Source organism: Phoca vitulina, unplaced genomic scaffold (genome assembly GCF_004348235.1).
Source record: "Phoca vitulina isolate PV1807 unplaced genomic scaffold, GSC_HSeal_1.0 scaffold23, whole genome shotgun sequence".
NCBI lineage: Eukaryota > Metazoa > Chordata > Mammalia > Carnivora > Phocidae > Phoca > Phoca vitulina.
This window is the reverse complement of record NW_022589726.1, coordinates 16,346,937-16,371,507: the sequence shown is the minus strand read 5'-3', so window position 1 is coordinate 16,371,507 and position 24,571 is coordinate 16,346,937. Positions and strand designations below refer to the sequence as shown.

The window sequence follows — 24,571 nt, the reverse complement described above, 5'->3', positions numbered from 1 at the left end:
TTGGCACCAAGTCCTCTCACTGACAAATCATAAACTAGAAAAATGCAGGGAGGAGAACTCTCAGAAATAACATCCCAGTTTCTCCACAGCACTGAGAACAACTGAGAAAGTATTATGTGATGTTGAGTTGGCAACAGTTCAATGCAGATACTTTGAAAATAACCAAGATGAGTCTCAGAAATTGCAAATTAGCGCTCTTTTCACTGGCTCTGCCCAAAGTGTGATATCAGTGTTGGGGGCAACTTAGAAGAGATGAGATGCCAGGCCCCAGGGTGGCTCAGTCTGTTAAGCATCCAACTCGGTTTTAGCTCAGGTCATGTTCCAGTGGGTCCTGGGATTGATCCCCATGGGATCTGCCTTCAGTGAGAAGACTGCTTGAAGATTCTCCCCCTCTGCCCCTCACCTGACTCATGCTCCTTCTCACTCTCTAAAAATAAATAATCTTTTTTAAAAAAATAGACATGAGATTTATTTTTATTTATTGTTCAATTTACCCCCACTATTTAGTACACTATTTCAAGATCACATTCCAGTTATGGAATGTATGAGTCAGAGGAATAAAACAGACAGCATTAGGAATATAGTCAATACTATTGCAATAGCATTCTATGGTAACAGATCATACCTACACTTGTGGAGAACATAGCATAATATATAAACTTGTAAATTCATTATGTTTTCCACCTGATGTAACTAATGTACTAATGTAACTAATAGTTGTGTGTCAGTTATACTCAATATAAACAAACAAACAAATAAATTAGCATTGATGAATGATTAGAAGTGAATTGAGATGCCAAAGAAACCACTTCCGGCAAGGAAAAGAACATATGTGAGAGTGAATGACTTTCATTCATGATTTCACTTAATCTTTACAATATCCTATGAGTTAAGAGTACTAGCCCTCTCATTTTATGAGTAAAGAAACTGATAAAAAGGTTGAGTAGATTTTGAAAGTTTGCAAAGTTGTTGAGTCTCTGTAGCCTCAAAATCTGGGAATTTTTATCTGGCCTTTATGACAATTCATTATGTGAATTGTGGCTTCATTTTTGTCTCTCTGTTTATAAAATGTGGAAATGATTTCTAACATCTGTGATGGCTAGGATGCAATGAAAAGGGCTCATTCTTGTCTGTAGGAAGGAAATCTTGAAGTATCTATCAAAATCTGATACTCATATATATTTTATTCCAGTAGTTGCATATATGCAAATGAATGCATAAAAATGGACTTAGCATTTTAGCTAATGATGTGAAATTGGTAGCAAGCTAATTCCCTGAATCTTAAAAAATAATGAAATTATTAAATTATTAGAAGTTTCCTCTGGTATTCTATGTATTTGTTTTAAGGATGAGTCCCAGCTTTATAAGTTGACAAGGAATGATACCCATTACATATTGTTAACTGAAAAAAAAAGAAAAATTGCCAAATATTTTCTATAGTAAAATTGCATTACTGTATTAAAAAATTTGCTCTCTGAGTGTGTGAACATGACTGTGTTTGTGAATGAAATTTCTGATAGAATATACTATAAAGGGCGCCTGGGTGGCTCAGTTGGTTAAGCGACTGCCTTCGGCTCAGGTCATGATCCTGGAGTCCCTGGATCGAGTCCCGCATCGGGCTCCCTGCTCGGCAGGGAGCCTGCTTCTCCCTCTGACCCTCCCCCCTCTCATGTGCTCTCTCTCTCTCTCTCATTCTCTCTGTCTCAAATAAATAAATAAAATCTTTAAAAAAAAAAAAAGAATATACTAATAAATATTTAATACTGGTTAATTTGAAGATGTGAGGGCAAATGGAGGATCAGTTAGAAACATAAGGGCCAATCTATTTGTCATTATATACCATTGATTTGATAATTGATTCTCTGACACTTACTTCTCCTGGCATTAAGTCTGTATAACCCTTAACATTAAAAAATTAAAAACTAAGTTTCAAATACCCTTCTGAATTTTAAAAATATTGCAGTTCTTTCTTGATTCATTCATTCTTCTTTGTGCTGGTAAGGATGTATAAATGAATAAAACCTGAGTGCTACCCTCAATGAAGGGTTGGAGCTCAGCTCTGTATTTAATGAACCCTAAAGGAATTGAGAATAAATTATCTCCTGAGTGAAGACCGAGTGCCATGGGCATACTAGAAAAATTAAATACAGCCAAGGGGAAACTAGGTTGATTGGTTTTACACTGGTAGGTACACTTCTGCTTTTATCTCACTATATTGTTTTGCTCCTGGAAGAAGTACATCATGACAGCAGTATACCTCTTAGGCGCATCTCTCTTGCATCAGGACTTTCTTTATTCTGGCCTCTCATTCATTTATAGAGTGACTAGAGAAGGTAAATGTGTTTTATCTTTGGATAGTATTCAATCCTCATCTTACCCAGAGAGCTTTGAAATGGTTTACCTTTCAGTCATGAAGCAGTATTCCCTAGAAATTTACTTAAAAAACTCTCAGGGTTACAATTAGTAGCTTTTTAAAATTTAGGTTAGAACAATGTTTATGTTTATATGGAAAGATAAAAGAGATAAAGAGAAATTCTTTTACTTATAGGAAAGGATGTAGAAAACTTGTATGCAATCAAGGTTGCATTTTCCCTGTGTGAGAGGCTTTTACATAATAGAGGAAGGGTGAACTCCTGACAAAAAGTCCCCAGAAGTAGCTTATGAAGGCATTGCCTCTCATATTTTAAGCAAATTTTAAAAATCTGGGATTATATATCTGTCTGGAATCATTAGACATATCAGAGAGTAAGTATGTTCTGTATTTGTCAATAAATATACTTTTATCTTTCTCCCATTCAAAAGGTTATTTTTGGAATACATTGCAATGATCCCCAAATTATCACTTTAACATATTTACTATTTTTAATTTTATATTTTAATATTTTAGTTTGTTCAAAATATAGTAACAGTCTCTGCCTTTTGATATGCCAATGTTGCTGAAATGTGTCACAAAAATGTGTCTATTTCTAAAGGAAGACAATGCTGATCATCAGAAAAAAAAATAAAAAAGGAAAGTAAGGTACAATACAACTTTGACACTTGTCACCTACCACTTGTCCAGTTCATGCTATAAAAAGAAGAACAACAAATATTATTGAGAACTTACAGCACAAATAAAACGCTGGTTGCCAAGATAAAGAGAGAACAACGCAGGTAAAAGCCATATAGACCACAGTTTAGCAATTTGTAGTTTCTCTAAAGTAAATCTTAGAATTTTCTTTATTCTACTTACTTTGGCTTCTAGAAAGAAGCTAATGAGATATATTGGCATTAAAAAACTCCTTTATGAATTCCTTCTTGTTCTCAAACAAGTTTAAGAGTGAAAAGACCAAGTGAATATAGTTAAAAAACAGTTGATTGTTAATTCACAAAAAGAACATAAAAATGATACAAATGGATCAATACGTAGTAGGAACTATATTCTTGACATAGGTCTATCCATGTGAGTATTAATTAATATCTCTGGCTTCACTTTTTTTCCCATAAGTTAAGACCTTTACTTTTATTTACAACCAAGATAATTCTACTTCTATATTTCTGTGATTAGAAACACATAAAAAAGGTATAAAAAAAAGAAACAAAACACATTTATTTCTATGGAGCACATTTGAAAGATGCATCTTAAGAATAAAATAATTATAGCTATTATTAAGCTCTGGATTTGTGATTGGGTCTTCAGTTTCCATCAAAACCTTGCAAAACAACAAAGTTTTTTAATGGCTTCACAATTAAAACTCAAAATTAGATATTTCACTCCTAAAAGCACACAATCTTGGAAACTGGAACACGGCGTCTCAATATGTAAATCTAAATATAATTACTAAATGTTGTAGAAACACAATTAAGATATATATTGCATATATAGACAATTTGGTTACAGGTACAGGTGTTATGTAAAGGCACTCATGAGAGAACTTTTAACATAGACATGTGAATACAGTTTTCCTTATCAAGAGAGAATGTATAAAATATTTCTGCTTTAATGGAATTGAGTGGATATTGCAAAGATGCATACAGGTAAATTTCCATTGCTTCATTTCATTGGAACTAAAAATCAACCTTTAGATCTTTAAATCTTCAATTCCTATTCACATACTCCTTCTTTCTGTTTTGTTTCTCAACAGTAGATTTTTCTTTTCTTTTTTTTTAAATTTTTTTAAGATTTTATTTATTTATTTGAGACAGAGAGAGAGAGCACAAATGGGGAGGAAGGTCAGAGGGAGAAGCAGATTCCTCGCTGAGCAGGGAGCCTGATGCGGGACTCCATCCAGTCCTGGGATCAGGACCTGAGCCAAAGGCAGACACAACCAACTGAGCCACCCAGGTGCCCCTCAACAGTAGATTTTTCTTAAATAAAATAAAAAGCAGTATGAGAAACCATACAATGATTACAGAGTTTGTTCTCTTGGGCATCTCAGACGACCCACAGCTCCAGGTTGTAACCTTTATCTTTTCATTTATGGCTTATGTATTAAGTGTCACTGGAAACCTAACCATCATCATCCTCACCTGGATAGACTGTCATCTCAAGACTCCTATGTATTACTTCCTACAGAATTTCTCCTTCTTAGAAATTACATTCACCAGTGTTACTATCCCCAGATTTTTGGGGGCAATCATTACGAATGTCAAGACCATTTCCTATAACAATTGCTTAGCTCAACTATTTTTCTTCATCCTCACGGGTGTTTCTGAATTTTTTCTTCTCACTGCCATGTCTTTTGATCGTTATGTTGCCATCTGCAAGCCTCTTCATTACACCACCATCATGAACAAAAAAATCTGTACCCTGCTTGTCTTTGGGTCTTGGCTAGGAGGATTTCTTACCATTTTCCCACCACTCATGCTCATCCTCCAGCTAGATTTCTGTGCTTCCAATGTAATTGATCATTTCTCTTGTGACTATTTCCCCATTTTACAACTCTCATGCTCAGATACAGGGCTTTTAGAGATGACTGGCTTTTACTTTGCTTTTGTTACTCTGCTCTTCACTTGGGCATTAGTGATGCTTTCCTACCTGTGCATCCTTAGCACCATCCTGAAAATCCCATCCGCTAGTCAGAGGAAAAAGGCTTTCTCCACGTGTTCCTCTCACTTGATTGTCATTTCCATCTCTTATGGGAGCTGTATATTCATGTATGTCAAGCCTTCAGCAAAAGAAAGAGCATCACTGACCAAAGGAGTAGCTATTCTCAACACCTCGATTGCACCCATGTTGAACCCTTTTATTTATACCCTGAGGAACCAGCAAGTAAAACAAGCTTTCAAAAACTTGCTTCAGAAAGTACTGTTTTCTAGAAACAAATGAAAGGATGTATTAACATGAATGGATGTCATTGTGAAGATCCAATAAAGGACAAATAAAATTTCAACTTCTACAGTATCCTCCAATATCCATCTCACAGATACTTGCAATGCTGTGTTCATTTCTTTAAGCTTTCTTTTAAACTGAAAGTAACTCTGTTGTGTCTTTCTTTCAAACCATCTATAGATTCCATTTCCTCGTTCATTTACAATACCAAATAGAACATTAGTGGCTATAAAACAAAAATCATTTTCCTGATTGTTCCAAATAATAAAAATACTTATTTTTACTGTAAAGACTTGAGTAAACACTCTTTTCATGGATTTATTCTGAACTCTTATGTTCTGTTACTAATATCACATTTTCCTTCTTTTTCTTACATTTTCTTTCTTAAAGCTATAAAAAGTAGGAAATGAATTATCTAACAACCATATTTTGTGCACACTAGCTGCATATCTGTCCAGTTCTTCCCACTCAGTTGAGTGTTTATTTTACTGCTTATAAATGACTTTAAAGTCATACATCTTTTGCTTTCTAGTTATGCTTAGGGCATGTATTTGTCTTTTTTATGTACTACCCTTGTGTAACTGTATAATTATTATTTTTAAAGATTTTATTTACTTATTTGAGAGAGAGAGAGAGAGAGAGAGCATGAGCAGGGAGAAGGGGAGGGTCGTAGGGGGAAGGACAAGCAGACCCCCTGCTGAGTGGGGAGCCTGATGAGGGGCTCAATTCCAGGACCCTGAGATCATGACCTGAACTGAAGTCAGATGCTTAACCAACTGAGCCACCAGGCACCTGATATCTGTATTATTTGTTTAAATATGTAACAGATGAAGATATAGGCAGTCACCATTACACCTATGCTATATGAGTGTTTGATAGGAATTTCATAAATAATAATATCTCTTCTATAAAAAACAACTATTCGGTGCCATATGCTCAACCATGTACGTCCTAAATAATATAGTGTTTAATCTTCACAGCTATATGGCAACATAGACTAATTATCTGTGTTACAGGTGTGCAAAGTGATGCTTGGAAAGGTTGAATAATTTGCCTGAGGTCTTGAGGCATAACAGCCAATGTGATAACTTAGTTTGAAAAACAAATCAGAGACAAAAATTTGTGTTTATTTCATGCATATTCAAAACTGTGTGAACCTGAAAATACCTATAACTTTTACTTAGGACCTGCACAATTTTATTGGCATTTTACACTCACATTATATCATTTGGGCATGATTATACTAATTCCTAATATTATACCTTACATATAAATTAGAATTTTATTTTATTTTAAGATTTTATTTATTTATTTGAGAGAAAGAATGACAGAGAGAGAGCAATGAGTGGGTGAGGGGCAGAGGGAGAACCAGGCTCTCCTGTCGATGGAGCAAGAGAGCCAGATGCCGGGCTTGATCCCAGGACTCAGGGATCATAACCTGAGCTGAAAGCAGACGCTTAACCAACTAATCCACCCAGGTACCCCTAAATTAGAATTTTAATCAACCAAAACAAGAAACTCTTCAACATCCATTGCTGGTGAGCAACGGAGTGAGGAGAAAATGTATAAAGTATTAGTAGTAATACCAAACATTCTTATTGGAAGGCAGATGAAAAATATGTAGTAAAGAATGAATTTAGTACTATGCAGTAGATTATCAGTTTTTTAAAAATGGCATGGGTTAGATATGCATTCAGTAGAGATATGCATTAGGAACTAGATTTTGGCTGTTAATCTCTGAAAAATAATATCAAGGGAAATAAACTTTACCTAGTGTGGTTGTTTGCTTGTTTTTTTTTTTTTTTCTGTCTCATTGGACACTGTCCCCCAAGCTTCCTTTTCAAATTCAATATTAATGTGTATGATGTTTTATATTCCTTAGTGTTTTCTGCATAGTCCTATTCTGGTAATTTCGATTCACTGAATTATTCCCAGTGAGCCAGCAGCAGAGAACAGATAAAACAATAAGTAGCTTATGCTACATAAAATCTATGTAGAAACCATACCAGACAGTTTTAAATACCTTCGGATATTTTTTTCTTCTTCATATATTTGCTCCTTTCTCACTTTCTGTACTCAAAGAAATATACTCCCTCTAGATAAAATGGAAAATTTAAGACAAAGACATTAGCAGTAGAAAGCAAAATGGTTCACTGAGAGGAAATGTGTCAGGAATGCTGGGTTTCTCTGGATTACAACAATGACAACTGCTAATATTTTTTTATATTCCAGCCATTCTGCGTTAGTGAACGTATATGAAAATCAGAGGTAAGTCAGACATATAGAAGACAATGGAGTCTCCCAAACTGTATCATTGCTTCATTACTTATCAGCTCAAATTTTAATCAGATTAAATAGGGTTATTGGAGTTTTATTTTGCAACTGGATATAGATGTCAGTATGTTTTGTTTCATTATCTCAATTTATTTATTCTCTATTAAATGAAAAGCAGGAAATTACCATCTCTGTGCCTGTGTTTCTAATTGAATATAGGCTAGGTAGTACTTTCTTTAAGAGAATAGACGTTAATCTTAGGTAGTCCCTGGTTACATTAAACACTTGTTAGCTATATGAATATATCTAAGGTATAAAACCAAACTGACCTTAGCTTTTCATTTGGGAATAAAGATAAAGTTCCATAGGTGAGTCATGAAGGCTAAATGAGATAGAATATATAAATCCTTAGTATGTCCTTGGAATAAATAATGCCTTTCCTTAATCACAGTTACTATGAATAATCTGCCCAAAGTTGAAAAACAATTCCAACTAAAAGAACATAAATAAACCAGCTCTTCTTAAAGCATATTTAGTGCCACATGGTTTATACAGCACTTTCACTTATATTATTTCAATTAATTCCCAAAACGTCCTTGAAATTTCATGTCCATGGTAAACAGAAAACTGACTCTTAAGGAAATTAAGTACCATTCAAAATCACAAATCCATTAAGCTGCCCATTTGTATTTTTAACCCATGTTTCTCTAACTGCAGAGCCCATATACTTTCTGCAGTAGCAATTTACCTGAGAGTGTCGTAAGTAAGAAATTAATAGTATTTTGATACCATGATCTTATTATGAATTTATGTACTTTTCCTTTTTTCTTTGATTATTGATGACTGAATAAGGAACAGAACAGTGGTGTTTTCAGAATGAAACCTTGAAGGTACTTTGTGGCCATCTTATTGAACAAATATGAAGTATTATTGTTAACTTTCATTTTGAATAGCTCAAAGAGTATATCTCAGGGGTTCTTAGAAGGGATTCTTGATTTTGACAAAAATGAATGGAAGATAATTTAAGGTAAACCTAAACTATGTTCTTGCAGGGGAAATATGGACCTGCATTCAGAAATAAAAAGATGAGCTAAATGCTTAGAGACATCCTTCATACTCTGCATGAGTACATCCTTGGGATGGCTTCAGGCTTGAGGAATCATACGCACCTTGTTAACATTGTCTTGTCTTTTCTCCCCAAAGGCTGCTGAATGAATGAATGAATAACATCCATCAGGCTTAACTGATGTTGGTAAATGAATACAGTCCATTGAATTTTCATTAACATTTTTACATAAATAGTACAGTATACCTCCCTCAAGTCTTTGATACTGGATCATCTTTTCTGACAATTTCCTTAAGTATGTTCTCTGGTCCTACAAAATTGACCTATCAGTACTCATTTTCAGTGATGTTCACATGAACCCTTCTCTATCTATTAATACCTTCTTTCATTGCTCTTCATACATTCCCTCAAAGGTTTAATCAGTAACCAAAATATGTAAGTCAGTCATGGTTTGATTTTATAGAACAGTCTTAAAATTGATAGGAAATCTAAGAGGAAAAGAGAATATGCAAAAAAATTGAAATAAGGGTAAAAATACAGTGCATTGGCACATTATTACCTATGGAAGAGTAATACTATATTTTTTTAACCTGGATCTCCTATGCCAATAAAATAGTGCAGAAATTTCAATCTTGAGATTTAAACCAAATATTGTCTATTTATTGAGCATGTATTTTGAGAAGAAGCTGAGCAGAATAAAGTTAATTAAAAGAATGAATGCTAAAGAAACTTAATGAAATTAATTTTAAAATAATGTTTTATGAAGATTTTTTTTTAATTGTATATCAAAAAACTTTGGCTTCTTTTATATGTCCTTTGTCATAATTTACTCAATATGGGGAATTTAGGCCCAGTGAATATATACATCTTGAAAAGTAGGTAAACTGAGCAAACACATCTTGCAAAACAAAAGATACAACCTACATACTATGCAGCCAAGAATTGGGCATATAATAGAGAACTTCACCTGATGGGTATTTGTGATGCAAGAACAAACTCAAAATGAATGAATTAATTAATTAAACAAGTGTTTATTTTAAGCCTCCTGAATTAATTAATTAAACAAGTGTTTATTTTAAGCCTCCTATGATTCTTCCAGGCACTGGACTGTGTTGCAAAGGCTTTGAAGGTCAGACTCTGTCCTAACTTTCAGACTTGCACAGAGTAGTGGAGGAATTCACAGGGGATTACAGCACAGATGTGTGGTGGGCTGGGAAGAATCAGTCGAAGATTTTTATGGGACTCAAAAAAGGGTATTAAACCTAGTGTTGTGGGAATACGTAAGAAGGTGATTCGGGGTGTCATTGAAATCTGCTACCCACGAGGCTACTTACATACACATTTTTCTATTTAAGGCAAGTTTCACAATCATTGTAGCAAGGTTACTCTTACTAAGGAGGAACAGAGAAACAATGGATATTGGTAGCCTTTGGTAGCAATGTTGAGGTGCTACAAATATCTAACGTGCCTCAAATGTGGTGACCATCCTAGCTGAATGAGAGCAGTGAACTGTTGAGGGACAGAGGGTGTGCGGGAGTGCAGGAAGCAGATACACCATGGTGGGGAGAGGTCACCACGTTCACAAAGTGGAAAAACAAAGCTAAGATTCACTTGCCTAGAGACTCCCAGATACTGTACAACCAGATGATTCCACCTCACTTTTTTGTTGTTATTATTGTTCCTAGGTGATTTTCTTGCTGTTACTTTATTCATTACTATTACTTTTAGACGAAGCTTTTAATACAGGACACCATCTTAATCCCGAAGGTTTTCACCAAGGGATTTCACCATTGAGCAATCCTTATATAGCTTTTTTAAAATGCTAAGCATTTTTCTAAATGCTTCACATATTAACTCATTTAATACTCACAATAACTTTATAAGAAAGGACTGTATACAGAGGAATAAACTGTGTTTATAGAAGAAACACAGACAGACTACATAGTTTCAGACCTAGTAAGTGGCTTGGATTCAAGCCTAGACATCCTCACTCTTCCTTATAGAAATAACTATGGTAATATCATTTAATATTTTTTTTTAAAAAAGAGAAATTAAAACTACTTTAAAAACAAGTAAAGAAATTAAACTATTTACCTGAGTTTTCTTGGGGAATATTTACCTAACTCTTTAACTGAGGGAAATTCTTCAATAATAATAGTAATAATTGTTATTTTAAATAGAAAGAGAAGTCATTTGTACAGGAATACAAGTCATAATAATTACATATAGGCTGAAACATCATAAATTATGGCCAGGGATTCAGATAGGATCAAACTCAGTTCTAAGCTCTCCAGCTTAAATTATTTCTTGCCTCTTTCTCCCCTCTATCTCTAACATCAAAGGTTGCTGGTGGCAATGACTCTAGTATATCTGACCCATGAGGTAATAGGAGGAGTTGAAAAAGCTGAGTGTTAGCAAAAGTTGATCAATGGCTAAGGACAGAACACTCACACGTCATTAAAAAATTCAGGATCTTTCCCATTTCTGAGGATTCTCAATGTAATTAAGCTTTAACTTACAGAGAATGGGAAACTAGTAAACAATTGGAGCAAGAGCACAAAGGTGGTCTTCACTGGGAAGAAACCTCATGCGCACATCTTTGAAAGTTAACACGTTATTTGGTGTCAGAAAAGCCTGGGAAAGATCCCTGCTCTAGCCCTGCAAGCTCTGTGATATTGAATGTTTTCAAACTTGCCATAACTGGAGATTTCACCTGTAGAAGAGAGGAAATTAAGGGATTATTGTTCTTATCAGTTAACGTAAATTCTCGCCTATGGATGAAAACACATGGTATTTCAGCCAGATTCTGGCTCCACACTTCGACCTTTGCTAATCCTCTCTTCAAGTTTGTTCCTTGTGTTTTCTCCTAGAGGTCTGGCAGGAGAACAACAAATAAGTGACTGAAGAATGAGAAACCATACAGAACTAACAGAGTTTATCCTCCTGGGATTGTCAGATGATCCACAGCTTCAGGGGGTGATCTTTGTCTTTCTGCTCATCACCTACATGCTCAGCATCACTGGGAACCTGACCATTATCATCCTTACCCTGCTGGATTCCCACCTCCAGACCCCCATGTATTTCTTCCTCAGAAATTTCTCCTTGCTAGAGGTTTCATTCACGACTGTCAGCATACCCAAGTTCCTGGGCACCCTGATTACAGGAGATAAAACTATTTCTTTTGATGATTGCATTGCTCAGTTATTTTTTTTCATTCTGTTGGGGGTCACTGAATTTTACCTCCTGGCTGCCATGTCCTATGACCGTTACATTGCCATCTGCAAACCTCTGCATTACATGACCATCATGAATCCCAGAGTCTGCACACTCCTTGTCTTCTCTTCATGGTTGATTTCATTCTTAATCATATTCCCCGCACTCATGTTCCTCTTAAACCTTAATTACTGTAGGTCTAATATTATTGACCATTTCACCTGTGATTATTTTCCCCTGCTGCAACTTTCTTGCTCAGACACAAAATTCCTAGAGATAATGGGTTTTTCCTGTGCTGTGTTTACTTTAATGTTCACCTTGGCATTAATAATTCTGTCCTACATATATATCATCAGAACAATTTTGAGAATTCCTTCTACTAGTCAGAGGACAAAGGCCTTTTCCACCTGTTCATCCCACATGATTGTCATCTCCATCTCCTATGGCAGCTGCATTTTCATGTACATTAAACCCTCAGCAAAAGACAGAGTGTCTCTGAGCAAGGGAGTTGCTGTGCTAAACACCTCAGTAGCCCCCATGCTGAACCCCTTTATTTACAGTCTAAGGAACCAGCAAGTCAAACGAGCCTTCATGGACAGGGCAAGGAAGATTGTATTTTTCTCAAGCAAATGAAATGCTGAGGTGCACGAATTAGATACAGTGCAGGGCAATTTGAAATATACAAACATGAAATTTGAGCAACTTCTTCAAATCACAGTGGGCTTCCTGTCAACCTTATTCATTACATCTTTCTAACAGCTTATAAGCACATTTAATATATTTCCCATTCAATTGAAATAACTTCATATGCCCTTCTGGTTCCTGTTCTTCTGAACCCATTGTTAGTTGCAACTTCTTGAACAATAATTATCGTAATACAGGAAGTTGTACTTTGAGTTTTGTTTAGGAAAACAGTTATCACCCAGAATGGAGGGGACATTGTATAAATATTGATGTGATATTTTTCTTATTCTACACAGACAATATAATTTTGTGATTTTCATTGATCTTTGTCAGAAATCCCTTCACCATCTTGTAGTTCCTCTAAGAAAAAAAATTCTTCAAATGCCATATGATTTTTTGAAAGATGTGAATGCTTTCATTTAAAAACCAAGAAACATTGCTCACTTAATAGAATATGTCCATATAATTTTCCTATTGCAAAAAAAAAAAGCATAGATCTTTAAGAACATAAATAGACCTCCATATTTTCAAATCCCATAGTGACTCACAGATAGACATACAGGGTAGACACCTGCATACATACATACATACATACATACACACATACTGTAGAAAATAGTGAAGAAATAGCTGTTTTAAATGTGTAGGATAAGTTCACTTTCTCTAATTCCATGGAATGTAAGCTCTGCTTTCTGACTACAATGGAATATATATGTATAGTTCCTTCTCTAGTTTTGGACTAGTTTGAAACTGGGCATGTATCTAAATTATTTAATGCCTAAACAGCAAAATCATTTAAGTTTGGTAGAAAATAAAAACTTCATAATAGAGCAAAATTTTCCATTTCATATAAAATTACAATTTCACTTGTTAAAATACTCTTCCACCCATTCAACTTAAGATATTAAGTCCCTAAAGTATTTTGGATGATGTGTGTGTGTGTGCATGTGTATGTACGTGTGTGTGTGTGAGAAAGTACAAGATTACATAATAAAGTATTCTAAATAATATGTACCATTTTTTTAGTAACAGAAAATATACTATAATCCTAATTAGTGTTGCACCATTCCTAATGATCTTTATGCAGTATATTCAACTGAGATATACAGCACAGGAGTTATTGAGAAAAAAAATAAAGTAAGTGATAGAAAATTGAAGGGGACTCGAAATGTAAGAGAAAACTTATGAATGGTTTCTCAATTTCACCCTATCTGAGGTATAATTGGTATGTTAAAGAAGGCAAATAGTTGACAAACAGGGTTTTTATAACCTCTCAACATATACTTCCCCATTGGCAAATCAGGTGTCAGAAAATCTACATATGTAATGTACTATAGGGATGGAAATGAATCTGTCAAGCACATACTGTAATTAGTTATCAATAAATAGTAGTGATTTTTATTAATATTGGTCTCTATAGCCAACTGCCATGGTTGTGAATAAATACAAATTATATTTTTCCTTCCCTTCCTTTATGCTCCTCTGTTTTGTTTCTTAAATTCCATATATGAGTGAAATCTTATGATAATTGTCTTTCTCTGATTGACCTGTTTTGCTTAGCATAGTACTCTCTAGTTCCATCCATGTCATTGCAAATGACAAGATTGCAATTTTTTGATCGCTGAGTATTATTCCATGGTATGTATGTACCACATCTTCTTTACCCAATGATCTGTCGATGGACATCTGAGCTCTTAACATAGTTTGGCTATTGTGGACATTGCTGCTATAAACATTGGAATGAGGAGCCCCTTCAGATCACTACATTTGTATCTTTGGGGTAAATGCATAGCAGTGCAGTTGCTAGGTGGTAGGGTAGATCTATTTTTCACTTTTTGAGGAACCTCCATACTGTTTTCCAGAGTGGCTACACCAGCTTGCATTCCCACCAACAGTGTAAGAGGGTTCCCCTTTCTCCACAACCTCACCAACAACTGTCCTTTCCAAGTGGTTAATTTAGCCATTCTGACCAGTGTAAGTGGTATCGTATTGTGGTTTTCATTTGTATTTTCCTGATGCCAAGTGATGTTGAGCATTTTTCGTGTCTGTGGCCATTTGGATGTCTTCTTTGGAGAAGTAATCTGTTCATGTCTTCTTCCCATTTCTTAATTGGATTATTTGTTCTTTGGGTGTTGAGTTTGATAAGTTCTTTATAGATTTTGGATACTAGCCCTTTATCTGATATGTCATTTGCAAATATCTTCTCCCATTTGGTCGGTTGTCTTTTGGTTTTGTTGACTGTTTCCTTTGCTGTGCAAAAGCTTTTTATCTTGATGAAGTCCCAATAGTTCATTTTTGCCTTTGTTTTCCTTGCCTTTGAAGATATGTCTAGCAAGAAGTTGTTGTGGCCAAGGTCACAGAGGTAGCTGCCTGTGTTCTCCTCTAGGATTTTGATGGATTCCTGTCTCACATTTAGATCTTTCATCCATTTTAAGTCTATGTTTGTGTATGGTATAAGGAAATGGTCCAGTTTCATTCTTCTGCATGTGGCTGCCCAATTTTCCCAACACTATTTGTTAAAGAGACTGTCTTTTTGCCACGGATATTCTTTCCTACTTTGTCGAAGATTAGTTGACCATAGAGTTGAGGGTCCATTGCTGGGTTCTCTATTCTGTTCCATTGATCTATGTGTCTGTTTTTATGCCAGTACCATACTGTCTTGATGATTACAGCTTTGTAATAGAGCTTGAAGTCCGGGATTGTGATGCCACCAGCTTTGCTATTCTTTTTCAACATTCCTTTGGCTATTCGGGGACTTTTCTTGTTCCATACAAGTTTTAGGATTATTTGTTCCAGCTCTGTGAAAAAAGTTGATGGTATTTTGATAAGGATTACATTGAATGTATAGATTGCTCTAGGTAGCATAGACATTTTAACAATGTTTGTTCTTCCATTCCATGAGCACAGAGCATTTTTCCATATCCTTGTGTCCTCCTCAATTTCTTTCATGAGTGTTCTATAGTTCTCTGAGTACAGATCCTTTGACTGTTTGGTTAGGTTTATTCCTCTGTATCTTATGGTTCTTGGTGCAATTGTAAATGGGATTGTTTCCTTAATTTCTCTTTCTTCTGTCTCATTGTTGGTGTACAGAAATGTAACTGACTTCTGTGTATTGATTTTATATCCTGCCACTTTGCTCAATTCCTGTTTGAGTTCTAGTAATTTGGGTGTGGAGTCTTTTGGGTTTTCCACATAGAATATCATGTCATCTTCGAAGAGTGAGAGTTTGATTTCTTCTTTGCTGATTCAGATGCCCTTTATTTCTTTTTGTTGTCTGATTGCTGAGGCCACTACTTCTAGTACTATGTTGAACAACAGTGGTGAGAGTGGATATTCCTGCCATGTTCCTGACCCTAGGAGAATAGCTCTCAGTTTTTCCCCATTGAGAATGATATTTGTCTGGGTTTTTCATATATGGCTTTTATGATATTGAGATATGTTCCCTCTATTGCTACACTGTGAAGAGTTTTAATCAAGAAAGGATGCTGAACTTTGTCAAATGCTTTTTCTGCATCTATTGAAAGGATCATATAGTTCTTGTCCTTTCTTTTATTAATATAGTGTATCATGTTGATTGATTTGTGGATGTTGAACCACCTTGCAGCCCAGGAATAAATCTCACTTAGTCATAGTGATTTATCCTTTTAATGTACTGTTGGATTATTCTGGCAGATCCTATTGGTTGGATCCTAATGTACTGTTGGATCTTGGCGAGAATTATTGAATCCATATTCATCAGGGATATTTGTCTGTAATTCTCTTTTTGGTCTTTACTTTTGGGATTGAGGTAATGCTGGCCTCATAGAAAGAGTTTGGAAGTTTCCCTTCCATTTTGATTTTCTGAAACAGCTTCAGTAGAATAGGTATTAATTCTTCCTAAATGTTTGGTAGAATTCCCCTGGGAAGCCATCTGGCCCTAAACTCTTGTTTTTTGGGAGATTTTTTATTATTGCTTCAATTTCCTTGCTGGTTATGGGTCTGTTCATGTTTTCTGTTTCTACCTGTTTCAGTTTTGGTAGTTTATACATTTCTAGGAATGCATCCATTTCTTCCAGGTTGCCTAATGTGTTGGAATAGAGTTGTTCATAATATGTTCTTATAATTGTTTGTATTTCTTCGGTGTTGGTTGTGATCTCTCCTCTTCCATTCATGATTTTATTTCTTTGGGTCCTTTCTCTTTTCTTTTGGTAAGGCTCAACAGGGGTTTATCAATCTTATTAATTTCTTTCAAAGAACCAGCTCCTAGTTTCGTTGATCTGTTCTACTGTTCTTTTGGTTTCTATTTCATTGATTTCTGTTGTAATCCTTATTAATTCTCTGCTCCTCCTGGGTTTAGGCTTTATTTGTTGTTCTTCCCCAGCTCCTTTAGGTGTAAGGTTCGGTTGTATATTTGAGACCTTTCTTGTTTTTTGAAAAAGCTTGTATTGCTATATACTTTCTTCTTAGGACCTCCTTTGCTGCATCCCAAAGGTTTTGAACAGTTGTGTTTTCATTTTCATAGTTTCCATAAATTTTTGAATTCTTTAATTTCTTCATTGACCCATTCATTCTTTATTAGGCTGCTCTTTGGCCTCCATGTATTTGAGTTCTTTCCAAATTTCCCCTTGTGATTGAGTTAAAGTTTCAAAGCATTGTTGTCTGAAAATACACAGGGAGTGATCCCAATTTTTTGGTAGCGGTTGAGACCTGATTTGTGACCCAGTATGTGGTCTATTCTGGAGAATGTTCCATGTGCACTTGAGAAGAATGTGTATTCTGTTGCTTTAGGATGGAATGCTCTAAATATATCTGTGAAGTCCATCTGGTCCAGTGTGTCATTCAAAGCCCTTGTTTCCTTGTTGATCTTCTGCTAGATGATCTGTCCATTGTAGTGAGTGGGGTGTTAAAATCCCCTAATATTATTGTATTATTATCAATATGTTTCTTTACTTTGGTTATTAATTAGTTTATATACTTGGCTGATCTCATGTTCAGGGCAAAATATTTACAACTGTTAGATCTTCTTGTTGGATAGACCCTTTACGTATGATATGATGTCCTTCCTCATCTCTTATTACAGTCTTTGGATTAAAATCTAATTTATCAGATATAAGGAGTGCTATCCCAGCTTTCTCTTGATGTCCATTAGCATGACAAATGGTTTTCCACCCCCTCACTTTCAATCTGGAGGTGTCTTTGAGTCTAAAATGAATCTCTTGCAGACAGCATATCGATGGGTCTTGGTTTTTTATCCAATCTGATAGCCTGTGTCTTTTGATTGGGGCATTTAGCCCATTTACATTTTGAGTAACTATTGAAAGATATGAAATTAGTGCCATTGTAATAAAGTCACTGTTTCTGAATATTGTCTCTGTTCCTTCCTGGTCTATGTTACTTTTGGGCTCTCTCTTCGCTTATAGGATCCCCTTTAATATTTCTTACAGGGCTGTTTAGTGAGCACAAATTCTTTTAGTTTCTGTTTGTCCTTGAAGATTTTCTCTCCTATTTTGAATGACATCCTTGTTAGATAAAGTATTCTTGGCTGCATATTTTTCTCATTTAGCACCCTAAATACATCATGCCAGTCTTTCTGGCCTGCCAGGTCTCTGTGGATAGGTCTTCTGCCAGTCTAATGTTTCTACCTTTGTAGGTTATGGACCTCTTGTCCCAAGCTGCTTTCAGGATTTTCTCTTTGTCTCTGAGATTTGCAGATTTCACTATTATATGTTGAGGTGTTGACCTATTTTTATTGATTTTGAGAGGGGTTCTCTGTGCCTCCTGGACTTGAATGTCTGTTTCCTTCTCCAGAATAAGGAAGTTCTCTGCTATAATTTGCTCCATATACATTCTGCCCCTCTCTCTTCGTTTCTTCTGGGATCCCAGTTATTCTATTATTGTTTCACTTATGGGACCACTTAGCTCTCAAATTCTCCCCTCATGATTCAGTAGTTGTTTATCTCTCTTTTTCAGCTTCTTTATTCTCCATATTTTTGTCTTCTACATCACTATTTCTTCTGTTCATTTATCCTAGCAGTTAGAGTCTCCATTTTATTCCATCTCACTAATAGCTTTCTTTATTTCAACTTGATCATATTTTAGTTCTTTTATTTCTCCAGAATGGGATTCTCTAGTGTCTTTTATGCATTTTTCAAGCTCAGTTAGTATCTATATAGTCATTATTGTGAACTCTAGTTCTGACATCTTACTTATATCCATACTAATTTTGTCCCTGCCTCTTGTTCTCTTTTTTGAGGTGAGTTTTTCTGTCCTGTCATTCTATGCAGAGAAAAATAGATGAATGAGACAACAAAATACAAAAATGACAACAACCCCAGAGAAATATACACTAAACAAATCAGAAGAGACCCAAAACTGAAAAAAATGAAATAATAAAAAAAATTTTAAATAAAAAATTAAAAAACAAACAAACAAACAACAACAACAAAAAAAGAGAATTTAATCAGACAGGTGAACAGAACAGAGCAATACACTGGGTCTTGTGTATATTTTAGTCTTGTTTATTAGAAAACTAGATTCTAAAATTGTAAAGAAAGAAAAACATATATGTAGAAAAATAAAATTAAATACATTGAAAGGATAGATTGTAATTATAAAAATGAAAATTTAAAGACAAAAAAAAGAAGCAATATAAACAAACAGGTGAACAGAACAGAGCTATACACTATATCCTGAGTGTATTTTGGTCTGTTAGAATAAACTACATTTTAAAATTGTAAGGAAAGAAAAACTATATATACAAAAATAAAATTAAATACAATAAAAGGATAGAATCTATGTGTAAAATTGAAAATTTAAAAAGATTTTTTAAAAAACTTGATAAAATAAGAAATTGGTTGAAAAGGGAAGGAGAGGAAAAAAATTAAAATTGAAAGACTAAAGAACTATGGGGGGAAAAAAAAACCATAAATTCTATATACTGTTTTCCCCTAGCACTGGAGTTTTGCAGTTCTCTATGATCTGTAAACTTGGTCTTAGCTGGATGTTCTTGCTGATCTTCCAGGGAGGAGGGACCTGTTGCACTGATTCTCTGGTGTCTTTGCCCCAGTCTCAACTGCAGGGCGCTTGCCAGGGGGCCAGGCTAAGTAATCTGCTCTGGATTCCTCTATGTGGCTTTTGTTTTCTGAACACTTTCCCTGCTGCTCTAGAGGATGAGAATGAAAATGGCAGCCTCTCTGTCTCCAGCCCCAGAGCCGAAAGCATAGGGCCCCACTCCTCAGTGTGTCCTAAAGGAAAAGCAGTCAATCACTCCTGTCTCCCTGGTATCCATCCGTGCTCACCCAGCCCTTGACTGAGCATTTCTATCTCTGACACACAACCCTGTTTTGAGTCTCCAAACCCCACAGACTCCTGCAGCTCACACACACACAGTCCTTCTGGGGGAGGAAGGCAGATCTCACCTCAGTTCTGCCACTTCCTGGGCCCCTGCTTGGAGAGCAGTTGGTGACTATGCTGCAGTTCATGGTATAAAAACAACCCCAAGCTGACAGCCCACTCCTGCACTCACTGATTGCAACCAGCTTCCCTGCTCCAATGCCTGGGAACTCTGCCTCAATCAAGCACCCCAGGTCTTCCTGTGACACCAGGGACACTGAGACCACACTGTCCCACCTAGGATTTCTCCCCATATCACCACCCGAGCACCTTTCAGGCAGGGATGTCCCTCAATGGGGCAAACTTCTACAAGTTCTGAACTTGTGCTCTGCTTCTATATCACTTTCCAATAGCCAGCTGACAAAGGCTCCTTCCCCCTGTGGTTTATCTTCCTATAGATCGCTTCAGATTCACTTCTCTGCACCTCCTACCTTGCAGAAATCAGCCACTTTTCTATTTGCAGAGTTGCAGCTATTCTTTTCTTAGATCTCCAATTGAATTCACAGGTGTTCAGAATGATTTAATAGCTATCTAGCTCAATTCCTGGGACCAGACACAACTAAGGTCACCTACTCCTCCACCATCTTGGGCTATCTACAATACAGTACTGTTAACAGTAGGCAAAATGTAGTGCAGAAAACAATGTTCATCTTCAACAACTTCAGAACTTCAGAACTTATTTAACTTATTTATCATACAGAACTGAACTCCTACCAGCTAACAGCAATTCCCCATTGCCCACCCTGCTCCATCCTAAGGCAGCCACTTTTCTACTCTCCATTTCTATGAGTTAGACTAATTTTAACACCTCATATAAGTGGAATTATTCAATTTTTGGTCTTCTGTGACTGACTTATTTCACTTAACCTAAAGTCCCCCAGACTCATCAATGCTGTCACATATCTTCAAAAAAAGAAAAAGGAGAGAGAGGGAAATGAACAACCACATAATGATCAGAGTTTGTCCTGCTGAGCCTTTCTGATGATCCTGATCTTCTGGTTTTGATTTTACCTTTTTTATTTATCACATACATGTTATGTGTCACTGGCAACCTGGTTATCATTGCTCTAGCCTTGGTAGACTTCCATCTACAGATGCCTATGTGTTTCTTAGCTAAAACTTCTTTATCTTAGAAATCTCATTTACAAATGTATATATTCATAGATTTCTGGGGACAATCATCACCAAGGATAAAATCGTTTCTCATAACAATTGTATAGTCCAACAATTTTTCCATATTTTCATGGAGGTCAATGAATTTCCCATTCTAATTGCCAGGTCCCTTGACCACTCTTTTGCCACTCTTAATGACCCCTTCATTACACCACCATCATAAACAGGAAACTATGCATCTTGTTTGTGCTCTATGCATGGGTGGGCAGGTTCCTGACCACTTCCCCATGCCTTATGCTTCTGCTCCAGCTGGATAATGTCATGGATAACTTTGCCTGTGCCTATCTTTTGCCTGTACAGCTATCCTCTCAGATATATGGTTCCTAGAAGTAATTGGTTTTTACTTTGTTTGGGTTACTTTGTACTTTGGCATTTGTGATTTTGTCCTAACATACATCACATCTGCCAGTGAGAGAAAAAAGTTTGACTCCACTTATATTTCTCACATGATTGCCATTTCCATTTCCATATATGCTAATTACTCAGCAGGGGGGAAAAAGACTTCATTGACTAAAGTAGCTATTCTCAATAACTCTGTTGCCCCCATGTTGAACTCCTTCATTTACCCCCTAAGGAATCAGAAAGACACAAACCTTCAAAGGTTTGCTCCTTAAAGTATTGTCTCATACAAAGAAATCAAAGTTCTGATTAGTATGAACTAACATTATCATGAAGATTTAACAAGAGAAAAATGAAATTTTAAACTTCTAATCTGCTGTCTTCCTACATCCATGTCACAGCTACAGGAAATGCTGAGCTCATTTGCTAAACATTATTATATCATGAAAGTGGCTGAGTTGTATCCTCATTTAAAGTATCTGTAGGTTCCATGTAAGTGATTTATAATTGTGAATACAAAACCAGTGGTCATGGAACATAAATCATTTTCCTTAGTAGTATAAATAATAAAAATATTTTATCAAAAACACTAATTCCAAAAGATATATACCCCCCACATTTTTTACAGCATTATTCAAAATATGGAAGCAGCCTAAGTGTATGTTAACAGATGAATACACACACACACACACACACACACACACACACACAATGGAATATTACTCAGCTATAAAGAAAGGATAAGATCTTGTCATTTACAGCATCAATGGGCACAGAGGGTACTATGCCAAGTGAAATATGCCATATAGAGAAAGACAAATACCATATGCTTTCACTAATATGTAGAATCTAAAAAGCAAAATGAACAAGTAAACCAGCAAACAAAGCAGAAACAGACCCATCAATACAGAGAATAAAACAGAGAACGTACATTTGGACAAAATCACAAATGCCAGAAGGGAGGTGTTGGGGCAATGGGCACAATGGGTGAAGAGGAGTGGGAGGTACAGGCTTCTACTTATGGAATGAATAAATCACAGGAATAAAAGGTACAGCAGAGGGAATGTAGTCAATGCTATTGTAATCCTGTTGTATGGTGACAGATGGTAGCTACTCTTATGGTGAGCATAGCACGATGTATAGACTTATTGAATAGCAATGTCCTACAGCTGAAACTAATGTAACATTGTGTGTCAGCAATACACAGTAAAAACAAACAAACAAACAAAGTATCATCGATGAATGAGTAGAAGTGAATTGAGGTGTCAAAGGGAAAAGACCATATGTGACTCTGCATGCACTAAAGGAGAAGAAAAAGTAAGATTATTAAAACAAGGAAATAAAACCACAGGTATCCTGGAGTGGAAAAAGTGAGGGTGGATGGGGTAAAATGAATCTGAAATTGCAAAAATGGGTCAAATATTACTGTGTCTTGGCCCTGATAAAATTAGACACATTGAGGGTACTAAGAAACTTTTTTAATTTTTCCTGAAAAATGAGAAGTATGAATTTCTCAGACCCATGTTCTCTGAGCTAGAAACATTACTTGCTGGGGATAACATGGCATTGGTGCACTAAGTGACTCACTGTCCAAATTCTCATGTTGTCTCCAGCCTAATGATATTAGAGCAGTTGATCATTTATTTAATAAACAACAAAAACAGATTTATATCTTACATAAGAATAAATTCTGGTTGGATTAGGAAGCAAATGGGAAGAGCGAAACCATAGAAATAGTGAGCATAAATGAATATTTACATGATTTTGAAGTATGTGTGGAAAGGTGCTCTAAGAAGACTAGGTCACCAAGAATTCTGGATACAATATTTTTTAGTAGAAGCACCTCATAAATAAGTTAAGGAGAGGTGCAGAAATACACCTCCACTACTGCCTGGTTTCCATCCCTCATCAATCTAGGTATATCAGCACTAATTATTATCTCCCTTTTGTTTCTCTTTCCAGTCTTCATCAAATTACTAAGTAGAGAAATAAAACAAATTCATTTGGAATTGGAGACTCTGCAACTGAAGGCCAAAAATAAAAAAGGGGGAGATGGCGCGAGCCAAGATACTCATGCTGTTTGACAAGGTCCAAGTATGGGGGACGATCCTGAAAACAGGAGACTCCACAGCTGGCTCCTGCTATTCTCTTTCATTTTGTTTATGGCAATCTTTATAATTGTGGGAATATTTCTGGGGTTTCATGATAAAGGGACTACTCATCTTAGTTACGCCTATCTAAGCAATCATAATGAAACTAATTCCACGAAGAATTAGTTTCTATAGAACAAAATAACAAGATGGTCACGCTCTGTCTAGCACCTTTCTCTTTGCATACTGTTTTTTAGTTTTAGCGAAAGTCAATAAGCGGAAATCGATAAAGGTCATGTTAATCATTACAAAGGAAAAATAAAAGAAGGCTATGGCTGTAATCCAGAAAATGATCTAAGATTATCTCGATAAATTGTAAAAAAACATAATCACATGTTACGAAAGTATGGAAAAACAAAAATATCGTAACATATAAATAAAGTTCCTCCAAGGCTGTCAGGAGGAGATGCTTGTAACCTGATCCTGTGTCTGTGTCTCCTCATTCGCCGACGCCGTCCTTTCCTACGAGAGACCCACCCCGGCTGGAGCTGGACTCCGGCAGAGAGGTTCTGAAAACTTGGTGCAACAAAAGAAATTCACCATGTTTATATTCAAGAAATAAGTATCTCCTACTAGTAAATAAGACATAACCCCCAAAAAGTGAACATGAGTTAGGAACAGACAATTCATGGTTGGAAAATAAAATCTTTTAAAATGTTCAATCTCTCTAAAGTATTATGCTAACTGAAATAAGGGTGTCAGAGAAAGAAAAATACCATATGATTTCAAATCATAAGTGAAATTTAAGAAACAAAACAAATGTGCAAAAGGAAACAGAAGAGAGAGAGACAAACCAAGAAAGAGACTCTTAAACTATAGAGAACAAACTGATAGTTACTAAAGGAGAAGTGTGTCAGAGAATGGGTGAAATAGGTAATGCAAATGAAGGAGAATAGTCCTTGGAATGAGCACCAGGTGTTGTAGGGAAGTTTTGAGTCACTATAGTGTACACCTGAAACTAACACTACACTGTATGTTAACTAACTGGAA

The 24,571-nt window shown here is 35.8% G+C and overlaps 2 protein-coding genes and 1 pseudogene across 2 annotated transcripts; all 3 read left to right on the top strand.

Annotated features, from left to right (window-relative positions):
• Positions 1 to 4,369: 4,369 nt before the first annotated feature.
• LOC116642432 (olfactory receptor 6C3-like) lies at positions 4,370 to 5,308 on the top strand. Its single transcript, XM_032420845.1, has one exon. The coding sequence runs from the start codon at positions 4,370 to 4,372 to the stop codon at positions 5,306 to 5,308; it is 939 nt and encodes a 312-aa protein (XP_032276736.1).
• A 6,250-nt stretch (positions 5,309 to 11,558) lies between these two features.
• On the top strand, positions 11,559 to 12,497 carry LOC116642439 (olfactory receptor 6C1). The gene has a single exon (XM_032420853.1). It carries the CDS (start codon positions 11,559 to 11,561, stop codon positions 12,495 to 12,497), a length of 939 nt encoding a protein of 312 aa, XP_032276744.1.
• Positions 12,498 to 18,644: 6,147 nt separating this feature from the next.
• LOC116642598 lies at positions 18,645 to 21,740 on the top strand (annotated as a pseudogene).
• Positions 21,741 to 24,571: the final 2,831 nt, after the last annotated feature.

What these genes read in the sequence shown, in the direction of transcription:
- LOC116642432 (XM_032420845.1), top strand. Translation starts at nt 4,370, where the DNA reads ATGAGAAACCATACAATGATTACAGAGTTTGTTCTCTTGGGCATCTCA.
- LOC116642439 (XM_032420853.1), top strand. Translation starts at nt 11,559, where the DNA reads ATGAGAAACCATACAGAACTAACAGAGTTTATCCTCCTGGGATTGTCA.